Here is an 18864-nt window from a genome sequence, read left to right as displayed (position 1 = left end):
TACATGATACTACACATAGTTCATGTTATCCGCCTTCCATCACTTTCATTATTTACTATCATTCATAGAATAATAAACAAAATGATCAGTTTGTGTGGTAATCAATAATTAAAATGATTAGCTGAATCTAGTGCATTTAAACTCAAATCAATTAAATTAAATCGAATATTTAAATTTTAAAAGAATTTAGTAACTGCGAAGACGAGTATCATTTGTAACATTTAATTGGTCATATTATAAAATAAATTTATTTGAATATAATTAACATTTTAGGCGGCAGTATTCTACACTTTGAATAGTATGCTACATTTAGTGATTTAGTTTCAATATTCTGGGTAGTATTGTACCCCTTAAAGTGCTTTATGAAAATAGTGATATTGGTATCAAACAGATCAACTAAAAAATTGTAATGAATTATATCTATAACAATATTTAGGTTTCAAATAGGGGTATTTTTTATTACTATTTATGGTGATTTATTATTTAAATATCTTTAAAATTAAAAATTAAAGTTTTTATTTAGATATTTTAATATATATTGAACAACTAATGGTATTGACTAAAAATTGATCTGATAACATTTAAAAATTTAGTAATTAATATAACACAGTATTAATAGATGAGAAAAGTATGTATTTTGTAATATAGAAGGTTTATACCTACACCAAAATTCTTAGTAAACATCATTCATGGTATGTTCTTAAGTTTAAATATTCAATAGGGAGACGATCATTGTAAGTTCTTGATCCATAATCGCAAAACATTTGTGTAGTACACGTCCATCCAAATTATGCATAATACATTGAATACTGAAATGAAAAATTATGGTATAATCAAACAAATTATTCTTATTACTCTACAAATCTTAATTATGACCTAACTGAATGTTGTGTGTGGTAGACTGTATAAACATTGGTAAGGTGAGTCCAGTGGTTTTGGATTTAATCTTACCAAATGAGAATCGAAAGGTTTTTAAATAAAACAATTTAGATATTTAGAATGTGATGTTTATTATAGTTTTCTTGATTCATTAATTTCTGAAAGGAATATAATGATCACAATGTGTTCTGATTTATTATTAAAATGGCTTGTTGAATCAAGCAATTTTTACTTGAAATCAATTAAACGAAACTTGTATATTTAATTTTTAAAGAGTTTATAAAGCGTTAAGACGAGTATCATTTGTAACATTTAATTGCAGTGGCAAAAAATTCTTGAAAAAAAAATTGATTTGAACATATTGAATATTCTGTGTAGTATTGTACCCTTTAAAGTGCTTTATGAAAATAGTGATATTGGTATCAAACAGATCAACTAAAAAATTGTAATGAATTATATTTAAAACTGTAATCTGTAAATCTATAAATTTTGCTTTATTATTAAAATGGCTTCTTGAATCAAGCGGTTTTGAACTCAAATCAATTAGACGAAATTTGAATATTTAAATTTTATAAGAATTTAGTAACTGCGAAGACGAGTATCGTTTGTCACATTTAATTGGTCATATTATAAAATAAATTTATTTGAATATAATTAACATTTTAGGCAGTATTCTACACTTTGAATAGTATGCTGAGTTTAGTGATTTAGTTTCAATATGATCAACTAAAAATGTGTAATGAATTATATTTTTAAATGTAAAACAATTTATTGGTTTTAAATATGATTATTATTAATTATTTTTTATAATGATATATAATTTAAATAACTCTAAAATGGAAATCTTAAAGTTTTTATTTAGTTATTTTAATAAATATTGTGTAATTACTGGTATAGATTTAAAATTGATCTAAAAACATTTTAAAGTTTTGTGATTATAATAATAAAATATTTTTAGGTAAAAATAGTATTTGTAATGTAATATAATCATATGTAATCATATATAATCTATAGATAATTTTTGTAATAAGAGGTTAATACCTACACCAAAGTTCTGACTACATATCATTCATGATGTGTTCTTAGCTACAAATGTTCAATAAAGAGACAACCATTATAGTCTTGATCCAGAACCGCTACACTTTTTTTTTAGTACGCTTACTTCCATATTATACACAATAGATTGAATCCTGAAATGAAAAATAATTGTGTAATCAAACAAACAGTAGAAAATTAAAGGAATAATGCTTATTATTCTACAAAACTTAAATATTACCAAACTGAATCTTGTGTAGCATGATGAGTCTAGTGTGTTTAGGTTTAATCTTAAAAAATCAAACGGTTTATAAGTAAAACAATTTAGATATTTAGGATGTGAAGTTTATGTTAATTATAGTTTTCTTGATTAATAAATCTCTGAAATGAGCATAATGATCACAATATGTTCTAATTTATTATTTTACATGGCTTGTTGAATCAAGTAGTTATAAAATCAAATTAAGTACATGAAACTTGTACGTTAAAATTTTATATGAATTTTTAAACCGTGTAGACGAGTATCATTTGTAACATTTAATTGGTCATAGATTAAAAAAAATTATTTGAATATAATGAACATTTTGGGTAGTATTCTACACTTTGAATTGATTGCTGAATATAGTGATATTGGTTTCAAACAGATCAACTAAAAAATTGTAATCAATTATATGTTAAACAATTTATTGCTTTCAAATATGGAAATTATTTGTTACTTTTTATCATGATTAATTATTTAAATAACTCTTAAATGGATATTTTAAAATTGTTATTCAGTTAACATTAAGTATTGTGCAATTTAATGGTATTGATTTAAAATTGATTTGATAATATTTAAAAGCTTTGTGATTAAAATAATACAATATTTTTAAGTGTGAATACCGAGAATAGTATTTGTAATGTAAGATAGGAGGCTTATACCTAAACCAAAATTCTTAGTACTAATCATTCTTGATGTGTTCTTTACTTTAAATATTTAATAAAGAGACAACCGTTTTAGAGTCTTGATCCAGAACGGCTACATTAAGCAACTAAAAAATTGATATTCTTGATTTTAAATCGTTTGAAATAAACTGAAAGTCATGTTTTTATTGATATTATCATTTTAAAATGAGTTATGAACATTTTAAAGTTGTAATATTTTACATAGCTATAACTTTTTTAAAAATTTTAATATCAATAAAACCATGAGACCTTGATATTGTACATCAATTAAATAATATATTGTTTTAGGTATATTCGATTCATAAACTGAGCATATCAGATATAGAAATAATTGATTGGAAACAATAAAAACTGATTTTTAAGCAAGTATACTAATTTACCATATCGGTCGTTATAATATACATATTATAGAAAATGCACAAATGCTAATACACAGGTATTTGAATGTTTAAGATTTAAAAGTTTTTATAATAATATAATGCAGTGTTTTATATTACCCTGCCTGCAATTAGTTATTCAAATATTATACTAGTTGTATGGCAAGCATATTTCGATTGCTAAGCAAAGTATTTAAACAATGACCACCTACTATGCCCTCTACAACATAATATATAATCTAAAACTGTATGATAGTTTAGAATTTTCATTAAAGAACATAGGCCATTAACAATTTAGTATAAAAAAATTCTATGTTAGGTAATTAATTATCATTCATCCACACAAATTTTAATTTTTAAGTTCAACATACATTTCTAGGGCTAAGCAATTGCATAAGATAAATGTCGTTCACCATGCCACAGTATTATAATACACGAAAAATAATACTGTAATATAATATATTATAATATATATATATGTTTAATTTGTAAAACAAGGTTCTCAACTCATGCCAAACCTGAGATGAAAATTCAACTAATATCATCTAAGACTAATAGTAAATCAGTTGTAATAATAAAAAGCAATTTTAATCATCTTATTAAAATTTTAAATCCAGTTTATATCTATTCTTATTTTAGATTAATTCTGAATTTTTTGGATTAAATAAATACTATTTTTGTTGGAAATAATCCTTAGATAATTTGTTACATCAAAACTATAGTGTAGGTAATTAAAACTACTCTGTGTGCAAAAGGTAATAGTAAACTACTAGGTGGGAATAATGTGCTATGAAGCAATTTCAATATATATTTTAAGAATAAAAAAATTCCCACAATATTTTTATCGAACACAATCATGGTGTACAAACTAAGAAACCAGTATACAATACGGCAAAACTTTTTTTGTTTTTAGTTATTCCTTTAAAATTTATGAATTGCTACATAGCACGTTGTAACCACCCATCCATCAACTGTTGATACTAACATACAAAAAATTAATAACTAAAAATAAAATAGAATTAAGACTTGTGTTTAAAAAAAACTTTAGTTTATTTTATACAATCATTTCAACCAACAACAGGTTCAACTGGAACAACAGCAGGTACTGCTACTTCGGGTTTAGATTTAACTTCACTGGTTGGTGCTATGGGTAGAATTTCTTCCTTGGGTTCTTCAACGGTGACATTATCTGGCAAAGGCTTCTTTGGGCCAAGTTTACCTGATTTGTCCCATGGCAACATAATTTTTATCTTGATACCCAAAACTCCTAAAAAATACATATATTAAATTATTAATTATTAATAATTTTCACAAAAAGAATATTAACGTTTACAACAATTACCTTGTCTTAAATAAACGTGTCTAGTAGCCACATTAACATAGTCATTGCATGGGTCACCACTGTGAATCATAAGTCCATCAACGAATTTCATTGACTTGGCACGTTGACCTCTTAATTTACCAGCCACTACGACTTCACACCCCTTAGCTCCACTTTCCATGATGAATCTCAACACACCATAACATGCTCTCCTGATAGCTAAACCGCCAATCAACTTGTAACGTAATGACTCAGCTTGGGCAATAGCACACAATCCACGGTGTGCTACTTTCTCGGCGAAAAGTTCAACTTCTTTGTCTTTGAAGTCAAAACGTTTTTGGATGAGAGATGTAAGTTCGCGAATACGGCGTCCCTTATCGCCCAATACGTCTTGGGTACGTGTTGCAGAAATAACAATTTCTGTGCGCGATGGAGAAGCACGGACATCAACGCCAGAATAACCATCTTCAGCAAGTTCTCGTGTCAAGAACTCGTTGAGTTCTGCACGTAATATACCATCCGACACAAACTAAAAAAAAGAAATAACTGATATTATAATAACTGATAAATTTTACATACAGGTATAGTACCAGTCTAGTGATACGCATTTTGTCTATTCTATCAGACCATTTCTATTTTAATTTTTTGTAGGAGAAATTCATTTCACCATACAATTGTTTTTTAAACAACCTATTGAACTCGACAATTTGAAATTTACTCATCAGAAAAATATGGAGAATATATTAACTTTCAAAGCAAAAATTAGGTTAAAATATGAGTACTTACTTTGAAAAATTAATTAATTAACTATTGGAGCCTGATTTATAATTGTATAGATGAATTCCTTTTTTTTTTAAATATTTTATAATAATTTATAATTTATAAATGTTATATTATGTCTTGTTTGAATGTACCTAACAGCATTAGTAAGTATCTCATACCACTGTACTAATGTTTATTTTTAATTTATGGTACTAGATGAATAATTATATATTATATTAAATAATTATAAAAGATATAAATAGTTTAAATTATATAAATACAATATACATTGAAGATTTGTCAAGCTTTAATTATGATAACCATAATATAAAATGTTCTTTTATATTCATTGTATATTTGAGAATTTTGACAAACTAGTCTTAATGTTAAATTCAAACGATTCTAATTTTGATATAATTGTTCTTACTGAAATATGGCTCTTATACGACTTTAATTTTGAGCTGAATGAATATCAAACTATTAACTCACTAACCTAACCTGATAGTGTAACCGTATCTTTTAAAAATTCTCTTAAAATAATTAATGTTTCACTTATGATAATAACTGAGTGTAACTCTGTTGAAATCTCTCTTGATATAGATAATATACCTATTAATATATACAGATCCCAATAGTAATATGGATAACTTTTTGGATAGCTTAAATAATTATCTAGAGCACTTAGATAATTATAATAAATGTTATATCGTTAGTGATCTAAATATTAATATAATGAACCCAAATTTGTCAAATGACTATCTTAATATAATGGCATGTAATAATTTTATCTTTTGCATAAATTAATAACTATACACGTGTAACGAATACAACAAAACTCTTGTATTGATCACATATTTACTAAGAACGTTCCACAAACTCATTTATACTGGAATGTAACATAACATACCATAATGGGACAATAATTCAATTAAATCATCAATTAAATTCAATCAATACACATAATATTAAAAATATTAAAAAGAAAAAAAAGAGTTGATGTGATAAAGCTCATAAATGGAAATATTGATAATGTTATGATAATTGGTTTGATTTTTTAAATACAGATAATATAGATAAAGGTATGAATAGTTTTCTACATAAAATAGATGAAACAATGCTACAAGTAATACAGAAAATAAATTTAATAAACTTAAAACTTGGACAACCAAGGGTTTAGTGATCTATATAAAAAAATAAACACAAGATGTCAAAAAAATTATGACTAAATCCACTTGATATTAATTTAAAAATGAAATTTATAAAATATGAAAATGTATTTACAAGTTTCATAAAAAAAAGCAAAACAAATATATTATCAAACCTTTTTTAAAAAATATAGTTAAAAATGAAATTACGCATAATGATCATATACTAAAAGATAATATAGATATTTATTGCAAACAAATTTAATAAATAATTTATTAATGTAGGTAATTGTATTGAAAAAATATACTAAAAACCAAATTTAAGAAAGAAAATTGGGATAATCTAAATTCTAATTGTCATGTAAAAGATTCTATTTTTCTAATTCCCAATACTCGTGACGAAATATACTAAATATACTCGTATATAAAAAAGATTAAAGATCATTCTACATTTGTTGAATATGGAATTAATAATTTTATACTTAAAAATACTGCTGATAGTTCATCCCTCCCACTAAATTATATTATTTAATTTATCTATATCTTCTGGTATATATCCAACTTGTTTAAAAAAATGTATAATCACTCCTATACTTAAGCAAGGAGATAAACTATTGTGTAGTAACTATAGACCAATCTCTTTATCCTTAACTTTGTCAAAAATCTATAAAAAATGTATTAAATATAGAATTATGTCATTTTTAGACATAAACTCATTCTTCTCTATTTAACAATTTTGATTTCTCAAAGGGAAATCTACATGTGATGCCTACTTTTTCCTTCATAAATATGTACATGGACATCTTGATCAGAATAATAAAGTATTAGATATATTCATGGATATTAAGAAGACATTTGACTGTGTGAATCATCAATTGTTACTTACAAAATTAAATTATGCTGGAATCCGATGTATTGCAAATAATCTAATTAGTTCATATCCAAGTGATAGATCTCAAATAGTTAAAATTAATGATAAACTAAGTCAATCGTTATCAGTAAAGCATGGTGTTCCACAGGGAACAGTCTTGGGTTCATTATTTTTTATCTTATATATTAATGGTTTACTTAATATTAAGACAGAAGCAGAAATAATGTGTTTTGCTGATACACAATCATTCTTGTCAACGATAAAAATATTGAACAATAATATAATAAAGCAAATGTTATTTTTAATTCTACTAAATCATGATTTTATAATAATTTACTTGAATTAAAATTGAGTAAAACAAAACACATTGTTTTTATTATACAAAATATTGATATTCAAAATAATTTAAAAATCTGTCAACACTCGACACAGTGCTTAATGAATAATAGCCTAAACTGTATGTGCATATGTATTGAAAATATTAGCCATATAAAATACCTAGGAATATATATTGACTCGTGTTTAAAATGGAAAAATCATATAGAATATTTAATCTCATTAAGCTGTAAATTCTTTAGATTTATATAGTATTTAGATATATACAGGATAAAACGCAATTAAGAATAATATATATCTCACTAGTTCAGTCAACTATTTCTTATTGGAATTGAGTTGGGGTTGTGCTTATGATATTCATCTAAAAAAACTAAAAAACACTATAAATAAAATAATTAAAGTTATATTAAAGTTACCTAATTACGCATGTTCGGATATTATATACAAGGAGTTAAATTAATTTTATTTTGAAGTTATTAAAAAAAAATTTGTTATTAATTATGCATAAGTATAGGAGTATTGTTCCAATATGTAACCATGATGTTAACACTAGATTTAAGAAAAATTAAATATAAATATACCTAGATGTTATAAATCTTTTGGTCTTAAAAGCTAATTTAATACCGCTATTATTCTTTGTAAAGATTTAAAAATCAATATCAATCTCTTCAAAAACTATTATTTTTTAAGTATAGCATATTAAAACTAATCTAATTTCTAATGTATAATTTAATATATCTTAATCATAAACATTGTTGTTCACATTAGTTATGTTATTATAATTTTCTTTTTTCTCTTCTATATTATATTGTAAAAAATTATTATTTTTTATATATACTTTACTCATAACTATGTTAATTTAAGTATTTATATTGATTGTATCACACTATTTTAAGAACTCGTAATCTTCAATATAAGCATTAGCTTAAACATGGTGAGCAAATATTAAAGCATTATAATTCTATTGTAACAAATTGTGGTTTGGAAAATGAATAAACAATAAATAAATAAGTTGTCAGCAACGTGTATAAAAATGAACATTTATACTATTCCAATAATAGGTATTATAGGCGTAGGTAAGGGGGTTTTGGAAGTTCAAACACCCCCCTCCCACACCAAATTAAAGATAAATAATTCATATTTAATTTTAATGTTTTATAATATTAATATAGACCTAGACCAAATCCCTTCAGAAGATATTTCCTACTTACGCCCATGGTAGGTGTATATATAAAAATGTAAATGTATTTTTAATTAATAAATAAAAGAAGTAATCAGGATGGCAACAGTGAAAAAAATGAAAATATCAATGGGTTGTTTTAAAACTACTCATACCAGTGGAATATATCAGGTAAGCAATAATATTAAAACCATAAATGTAGATAAGTGAAAAATAATTAATATTCTAAGTGTACAATTTTAAATTTCTTTATTAAGATCTATATTATCCTTTTAAATATAATATTATTGGTAAATATTTTGTTAAAATTAACCATAACATTGGCGCAATTTCAATGAAAAAACAAATTTGCTGGTACTTATTTAAAAATTGGGGGCGCTAAGCACACACAAGCCCCCCTCAAATTGGGCCTATGGCAATTATTCTTGATTAGGTTAATATTAACCTAACAATATTATTTGATACAGTTGTTTCAAATCAATAATCAAAAATTGATCGTAAATATCAAATATAATTTTATAATAAATTCATTTAAAAAAAAAAGATGAAACTTATAAATGGCATATGATAACAGACACATGTAGTGATTAATTTATCAAAAATATTTCGAGTAATATTAGGTCATCTTTTTCAAACATTTAAATAAAAAGCGATGTGTTGTAAGATATTATTGTAATAACTAAGTTATTCAAGTTTTTTAATAGTAAATAGAAAACATGCTAGGTGCATAATATACTCACCCTTTTCTTAACAGAAGTCGTTTTAGCTGGCATCTTTTCTAAAAACAATGTATTTCACATAAAAGAATTGAAATGGAGTTTTTAATAAAATATACAATTTCTTAAATCTTACCTTGTTACTTATTTCCAAGGGTCGAGCGCAAAATAAAATTTGACGACACGCTAACGTTTTATAAACGTAGTCATTTGGCATTAAATATGTTAACCAAAAATTTCCTTGACAGATGCAAACATTACAGTGTAGCCAACTCAATTTTAGTCTGTTACAGAAAATATAACGTGGCACATTCTTAAAAATTGTTATTGTATTACAGAATCTGTAATTTTATTACAAGTTATTTTTACAAACAATTACAAGCTGTCAATAAAATACATTGACATTGAATACATTGGTGTGTAGAAGCCGCCTTCAAGGTGATTGAGTAAAAATCGTTTCACCGGAATATCGGTATAAAATGGTAATCAGGTATTAAGAAATTGGTCACTATAACATATGATAAGGTCGGAAACCGGGATTGAGAGTTATCACATATTAGTTATCATTCGGTGTAAAAGTCTGTTTAGACGCATGCCCGGTGCTTTTTTATGATTCGAAAATAATCGTATAGTAATCGAGTATCCAAGTATCAGTCCTTCACAGGTAAGCCACGACAACTACCAGCACCATCAGCTAACAGCAGATTGTCATAACTCCTAACGTCAAAAGTCTAATGTTGTGTTGTAGACGACAAGAGTTCAGTTGAAAAACGTATAAATAATTAAATTAAAAAGTCAATTATCATCAAAGCAGATCGATTTGAACGCAACTAAACCTCCCAGGTAGGCAATCACACAACGTCGGAACGCAAAAAATGTTAAGCATACACTCATAATAATAATAATAAAAATAATAAAAATATATACTACCGAATGTCCAGTGCTTTATGTACAAGTATATATATATTAAAAAAAAATATACAAAATATTGTATTTGAGTATCTATCTAACGATCATCAACCAGTTTTATAATGATATTAGATATTTAGAATGTGAAGTTTATGTTTATAATATATACATAAAAATATCTATAATGTAATATTGAAGGTTTATACCTACACTAGAATTCTTAGTAAACATCATTCATGGTATGTTCTTAAATATAAATACTCAATAAGGAGACGACCACTGTAAGTTCTTGATCCAGAACCGCAAAACGTTTGTGTAGTACACGTCCATCCAAATCATGCATAATACATTAAATACTGAAATGAAAAATTATGGTATAATCAAACTCTTGAACAATAAAATTGATTCGAACATATTGAATATTCTGGGTAGTATTGTACCCTTTAAAGTGCTTTATGAAAATAGTGATATTGGTATCCAACAGATCAACTAAAAAATTGTAATGCATTATATCTATAACATTATTTAGGTTTCAAATAGGGGTATTTTTTATTACTATTTATGGTGATTTATTATTTAAATGTCTTTAAAATTAAAAATTAAAGTTTTTATTTAGATATTTTAATATATATTGTACAACTAATGGTATTGACTAAAAATTGATCTGATAACATTTAAAAATTTAGTAATTAATATAACACAGTATTAATAGATGAGAAAAGTATGTATTTTGTAATATAGAAGGTTTATACCTATACCAAAATTCTTAGTAAACATCATTCATGGTATGTTCTTAAGTTTAAATACTCAATAGGGAGACTCTCATTGTAAGTTCTTGATCCATAATAGCAAAACATTTGTGTAGTACACGTCCATCCAAATTATGCATAATACATTGAATACTGAAATGAAAAATTATGGTATAATCAAACAAATTATTCTTATTGCTCTACAAATCTTAATTATGACCTAACTGAATGTTGTGTGTAGTAGACTGTATAAACATTGGTAAGGTGACTCCAGTGGGATTGGATTCAATCTTACCAATTGAAAATCGAACGGTTTTTAAATAAAACAATTTAGATATTTAGAATATGATGTTTATGTTTACTATAGTTTTCTTGATTCATTAATTTCTGAAAGGAATATAATGATCACAATGTGTTCTGATTTATTATTAAAATGGCTTGTTGAATCAAGCAATTTTTACTTGAAATCAATTAAACGAAACTTGTATATTTAATTTTTAAAGAGTTTATAAAGCGTTAAGACGAGTATCATTTGTAACAATTAATTGCGGTGGCAAAAAATTCTTGAAAAAAAAATTGATTTGAACATATTGAATATTCTGGGTAGTATTGTACCCTTTAAAGTGCTTTATGAAAATAGTGATATTGGTATCAAACAGATCAACTAAAAAATTGTAATGAATTATATCTATAACATTATTTAGGTTTCAAATAGGGGTATTTTTTATTACTATTTATGGTGATTTATTATTTAAATGTTTTTAAAATTTGAAATTAAAGTTTTTATTTAGATATTTTAATATATATTGTACAACTAATGGTATTGACTAAAAATTGATCTGATAACATTTAAAAATTTAGTAATTAATATAACACAGTATTAATAGATGAGAAAAGTATGTATTTTGTAATATAGAAGGTTTATACCTACACCAAAATTCTTAGTAAACATCATTCATGGTATGTTCTTAAGTTTAAATACTCAATAGGGAGACTCTCATTGTAAGTTCTTGATCCATAATAGCAAAACATTTGTGTAGTACACGTCCATCCAAATTATGCATAATACATTGAATACTGAAATGAAAAATTATGGTATAATCAAACAAATTATTCTTATTGCTCTACAAATCTTAATTATGACCTAACTGAATGTTGTGTGTAGTAGACTGTATAAACATTGGTAAGGTGAATCCAGTGGGATTGGATTCAATCTTACCAATTGAAAATCGAACGGTTTTTAAATAAAACAATTTAGATATTTAGAATATGATGTTTATGTTTATTATAGTTTTCTTGATTCATTAATCTCTGAAAGGAATATAATGACCACAATGTGTTCTGATTTATTATTAAAATGGCTTGTTGAATCAAGCAATTTTTACTTGAAATCAATTAAACGAAACTTGTATATTTAATTTTTAAAGAGTTTATAAAGCGTTAAGACGAGTATCATTTGTAACAATTAATTGCAGTGGCAAAAAATTCTTGAAAAAAAAATTGATTTGAACATATTGAATATTCTGGGTAGTATTGTACCCTTTAAAGTGCTTTATGAAAATAGTGATATTGGTATCAAACAGATCAACTAAAAAATTGTAATGAATTATATCTATAACATTATTTAGGTTTCAAATAGGGGTATTTTTTATTACTATTTATGGTGATTTATTATTTAAATGTCTTTAAAATTAAAAATTAAAGTTTTTATTTAGATATTTTAATATATATTGTACAACTAATGGTATTGACTAAAAATTGATCTGATAACATTTAAAAATTTAGTAATTAATATAACACAGTATTAATAGACGAGAAAAGTATGTATTTTGTAATATAGAAGGTTTATACCTACACCAAAATTCTTAGTAAACATCATTCATGGTAAGTTCTTAAGTTTAAATACTCAATAGGGAGACTCTCATTGTAAGTTCTTGATCCATAATAGCAAAACATTTGTGTAGTACACGTCCATCCAAATCATGCATAATACATTGAATACTGAAATGAAAAATTATGGCATAATCAAACAAATTATTCTTATTGCTCTACAAATCTTAATTATGACCTAACTGAATGTTGTGTGTAGTAGACTGTATAAACATTGGTAAGGTGACTCCAGTGGGTTTGGATTCAATCTTACCAATTGAAAATCGAACGGTTTTGAAATAAAACAATTTAGATATTTAGAATATGATGTTTATGTTTATTATAGTTTTCTTGATTCATTAATTTCTGAAAGGAATATAATGATCACAATGTGTTCTGATTTATTATTAAAATGGCTTGTTGAATCAAGCAATTTTTACTTGAAATCAATTAAACGAAACTTGTATATTTAATTTTTAAAGAGTTTATAAAGCGTTAAGACGAGTATCATTTGTAACAATTAATTGCGGTGGCAAAAAATTCTTGAAAAAAAAATTGATTTGAACATATTGAATATTCTGGGTAGTATTGTACCCTTTAAAGTGCTTTATGAAAATAGTGATATTGGTATCAAACAGATCAACTAAAAAATTGTAATGAATTATATCTATAACATTATTTAGGTTTCAAATAGGGGTATTTTTTATTACTATTTATGGTGATTTATTATTTAAATGTTTTTAAAATTTGAAATTAAAGTTTTTATTTAGATATTTTAATATATATTGTACAACTAATGGTATTGACTAAAAATTGATCTGATAACATTTAAAAATTTAGTAATTAATTTAACACAGTATTAATAGACGAGAAAAGTATGTATTTTGTAATATAGAAGGTTTATACCTACACCAAAATTCTTAGTAAACATCATTCATGGTATGTTCTTAAGTTTAAATACTCAATAGGGAGACTCTCATTGTAAGTTCTTGATCCATAATAGCAAAACATTTGTGTAGTACACGTCCATCCAAATTATGCATAATACATTGAATACTGAAATGAAAAATTATGGTATAATCAAACAAATTATTCTTATTGCTCTACAAATCCTTATTATGACCTAACTGAATGTTGTGTGTAGTAGACTGTATAAACATTGGTAAGGTGAGTCCAGTGGGATTGGATTCAATCTTACCAAATGAGAATCGAAAGGTTTTTAAATAAAACAATTTAGATATTTAGAATGTGATGTTTATTATAGTTTACTTGATTCATTAATTTCTGAAAGGAATATAATGATCACAATGTGTTCTGATTTATTATTAAAATGGCTTGTTGAATCAAGCAATTTTTACTTGAAATCAATTAAACGAAACTTGTTAATATAATTTTTAAAGAATTTATAAAGCGTTAAGACGAGTTTCATTTGTAACATTTAATTGCAGTGGCAAAAAATTCTTGAAAAAAAAATTGATTTGAACATATTGAATATTCTGTGTAGTATTGTACCCTTTAAAGTGCTTTATGAAAATAGTGATATTGGTATCAAACAGATCAACTAAAAAATTGTAATGAATTATATTTAAAACTGTAATCTGTAAATCTATAAATTTTGCTTTATTATTAAAATGGCTTCTTGAATCAAGCGGTTTTGAACTCAAATCAATTAGACGAAATTTGAATATTTAAATTTTATAAGAATTTAGTAACTGCGAAGACGAGTATCGTTTGTCACATTTAATTGGTCATATTATAAAATAAATTTATTTGAATATAATTAACATTTTAGGCAGTATTCTACACTTTGAATAGTATGCTGAGTTTAGTGATTTAGTTTCAATATGATCAACTAAAAATGTGTAATGAATTATATTTTTAAATGTAAAACAATTTATTGGTTTTAAATATGATTATTATTAATTATTTTTTATAATGATATATAATTTAAATAACTCTAAAATGGAAATCTTAAAGTTTTTATTTAGTTATTTTAATAAATATTGTGTAATTACTGGTATAGATTTAAAATTGATCTAAAAACATTTTAAAGTTTTGTGATTATAATAATAAAATATTTTTAGGTAAAAATAGTATTTGTAATGTAATATAATCATATGTAATCATATATAATCTATAGATAATTTTTGTAATAAGAGGTTAATACCTACACCAAAGTTCTGACTACATATCATTCATGATGTGTTCTTAGCTACAAATGTTCAATAAAGAGACAACCATTATAGTCTTGATCCAGAACCGCTACACTTTTTTTTAGTACGCTTACTTCCATATTATACACAATAGATTGAATCCTGAAATGAAAAATAATTGTGTAATCAAACAAACAGTAGAAAATTAAAGGAATAATGCTTATTATTCTACAAAACTTAAATATTACCAAACTGAATCTTGTGTAGCATGATGAGTCTAGTGTGTTTAGGTTTAATCTTAAAAAATCAAACGGTTTATAAGTAAAACAATTTAGATATTTAGGATGTGAAGTTTATGTTAATTATAGTTTTCTTGATTAATAAATCTCTGAAATGAGCATAATGATCACAATATGTTCTAATTTATTATTTTACATGGCTTGTTGAATCAAGTAGTTATAAAATCAAATTAAGTACATGAAACTTGTACGTTAAAATTTTATATGAATTTTTAAACCGTGTAGACGAGTATCATTTGTAACATTTAATTGGTCATAGATTAAAAAAAATTATTTGAATATAATGAACATTTTGGGTAGTATTCTACACTTTGATTGATTGCTGAATATAGTGATATTGGTTTCAAACAGATCAACTAAAAAATTGTAATCAATTATATGTTAAACAATTTATTGCTTTCAAATATGGAATTATTTGTTACTTTTTATCATGATTAATTATTTAAATAACTCTTAAATGGATATTTTAAAATTGTTATTCAGTTAACATTAAGTATTGTGCAATTTAATGGTATTGATTTAAAATTGATTTGATAATATTTAAAAGCTTTGTGATTAAAATAATACAATATTTTTAAGTGTGAATACCGAGAATAGTATTTGTAATGTAAGATAGGAGGCTTATACCTAAACCAAAATTCTTAGTACTATCATTCTTGATGTGTTCTTTACTTTAAATATTTAATAAAGAGACAACCGTTTTAGAGTCTTGATCCAGAACGGCTACATTAAGCAACTAAAAAATTGATATTCTTGATTTTAAATCGTTTGAAATAAACTGAAAGTCATGTTTTTATTGATATTATCATTTTAAAATGAGTTATGAACATTTTAAAGTTGTAATATTTTACATAGCTATAACTTTTTTAAAAATTTTAATATCAATAAAACCATGAGACCTGATATTGTACATCAATTAAATAATATATTGTTTTAGGTATATTCGATTCATAAACTGAGCATATCAGATATAGAAATAATTGATTGGAAACAATAAAAACTGATTTTTAAGCAAGTATACTAATTTACCATATCGGTCGTTATAATATACATATTATAGAAAATGCACAAATGCTAATACACAGGTATTTGAATGTTTAAGATTTAAAAGTTTTTATAATAATATAATGCAGTGTTTTATATTACCCTGCCTGCAATTAGTTATTCAAATATTATACTAGTTGTATGGCAAGCATATTTCGATTGCTAAGCAAAGTATTTAAACAATGACCACCTACTATGCCCTCTACAACATAATATATAATCTAAAACTGTATGATAGTTTAGAATTTTCATTAAAGAACATAGGCCATTAACAATTTAGTATAAAAAAATTCTATGTTAGGTAATTAATTATCATTCATCCACACAAATTTTAATTTTTAAGTTCAACATACATTTCTAGGGCTAAGCAATTGCATAAGATAAATGTCGTTCACCATGCCACAGTATTATAATACACGAAAAATAATACTGTAATATAATATATTATAATATATATATATGTTTAATTTGTAAACAAGGTTCTCAACTCATGCCAAACCTGAGATGAAAATTCAACTAATATCATCTAAGACTAATAGTAAATCAGTTTGTAATAATAAAAAGCAATTTAATCATCTTATTAAAATTTTAAATCCAGTTTATATCTATTCTTATTTTAGATTAATTCTGAATTTTTTGGATTAAATAAATACTATTTTTGTTGGAAATAATCCTTAGATAATTTGTTACATCAAAACTATAGTGTAGGTAATTAAAACTACTCTGTGTGCAAAAGGTAATAGTAAACTACTAGGTGGGAATAATGTGCTATGAAGCAATTTCAATATATATTTAAGAATAAAAAAATTCCCACAATATTTTTATCGAACACAATCATGGTGTACAAACTAAGAAACCAGTATACAATACGGCAAAACTTTTTTTGTTTTTAGTTATTCCTTTAAAATTATGAATTGCTACATAGCACGTTGTAACCACCCATCCATCAACTGTTGATACTAACATACAAAAAATTAATAACTAAAAATAAATAGAATTAAGACTTGTGTTTAAAAAAACTTTAGTTTATTTTATACAATCATTTCAACCAACAACAGGTTCAAACTGGAACAACAGCAGGTACTGCTACTTCGGGTTTAGATTTAACTTCACTGGTTGGTGCTATGGGTAGAATTCTTCCTTGGGTTCTTCAACGGTGACATTATCTGGCAAAGGCTTCTTTGGGCCAAGTTTACCTGATTTGTCCCATGGCAACATAATTTTTATCTTGATACCCAAAACTCCTAAAAAATACATATATTAAATTATTAATTATTAATAATTTTCACAAAAGAATATTAACGTTTACAACAATTACCTTGTCTTAAATAAACGTGTCTAGTAGCCACATTAACATAGTCATTGCATGGGTCACCACTGTGAATCATAAGTCCATCAACGAATTTCATTGACTTGGCACGTTGACCTCTTAATTTACCAGCCACTACGACTTCACACCCCTTAGCTCCACTTTCCATGATGAATCTCAACACACCATAACATGCTCTCCTGATAGCTAAACCGCCAATCAACTTGTAACGTAATGACTCAGCTTGGGCAATAGCACACAATCCACGGTGTGCTACTTTCTCGGCGAAAAGTTCAACTTCTTTGTCTTTGAAGTCAAAACGTTTTTGGATGAGAGATGTAAGTTCGCGAATACGGCGTCCCTTATCGCCCATACGTCCTTGGGTACGTGTTTGCAGAAATAACCAATTTCTGTGCGCGATGGAGAAAGCACGGACATCACGCCAGAATAACCATCTTCAGCAAGTTCTCGTGTCAAGAACTCGTTGAGTTTCTGCACGTAATATACCATCCGACACAAACTAAAAAAAAGAAAGAATACTGATATTATATAACTGATAAATTTTACATACAGGTATAGTAACAGTCTAGTGATACGCATTTTGTCTATTCTATCAAGACCATTTCTATTTTAATTTTTTTGTGGAGAAATTCATTTCACCATACAATTGTTTTTTAAACAACTTTGAACTCGACAATTTGAAATTACTCATCAGAAAAATATGGAGAATATATTAACTTTCAAAGCAAAATTAGGTTAAAAATGAGTACTTACTTTGAAAAATTAATTAATTAACTATTGGAGCCTGATTTATAATTTATAGATGAATTCTTTTTTTTTTAAATATTTTATAATAATTTATAATTTATAAAGTGTTATATTATGTCTTGTTTGAATGTACCTAACAGCATTAGTAAGTATCTCATACACTGTACTAATGTTTATTTTAATTTATGGTACTAGAT

General features: G+C 25.3%; 1 protein-coding gene and 1 pseudogene across 2 annotated transcripts; both read right to left on the bottom strand.

Moving 5' to 3' along the window:
* Positions 1–4293: 4293 nt before the first annotated feature.
* Positions 4294–10826, bottom strand: LOC113556080 (40S ribosomal protein S3-like). Of its 2 annotated transcripts, XM_026960813.1 has the most exons (5): positions 10687–10826; positions 9704–9851; positions 9592–9624; positions 4579–5086; positions 4294–4503 (listed from the first exon to the last, which is right to left on the bottom strand). In XM_026960813.1, exons 2-5 carry the CDS (start codon positions 9782–9784, stop codon positions 4304–4306), a joined length of 822 nt encoding a protein of 273 aa, XP_026816614.1. In that variant the 5' UTR covers positions 9785–9851; positions 10687–10826; the 3' UTR covers positions 4294–4303. The 2 variants fall into 2 exon arrangements, with proteins under 2 accessions (XP_026816614.1, XP_026816615.1); XM_026960814.1 differs by lacking the exon at positions 10687–10826 and having other exon boundaries at positions 9592–9629; positions 9704–9835.
* Positions 10827–17650: 6824 nt separating this feature from the next.
* The window catches only part of LOC113557626, a 2383-nt pseudogene continuing 1169 nt past the window's right edge, over positions 17651–18864 (bottom strand).

Source organism: Rhopalosiphum maidis, chromosome 3 (assembly GCF_003676215.2).
Source record: "Rhopalosiphum maidis isolate BTI-1 chromosome 3, ASM367621v3, whole genome shotgun sequence".
In the NCBI taxonomy this organism is placed as follows: Eukaryota; Metazoa; Arthropoda; class Insecta; order Hemiptera; family Aphididae; genus Rhopalosiphum; species Rhopalosiphum maidis.
Note: the sequence above shows the minus strand (reverse complement) of the source record. Positions and strands in the feature narration are given on the sequence as shown.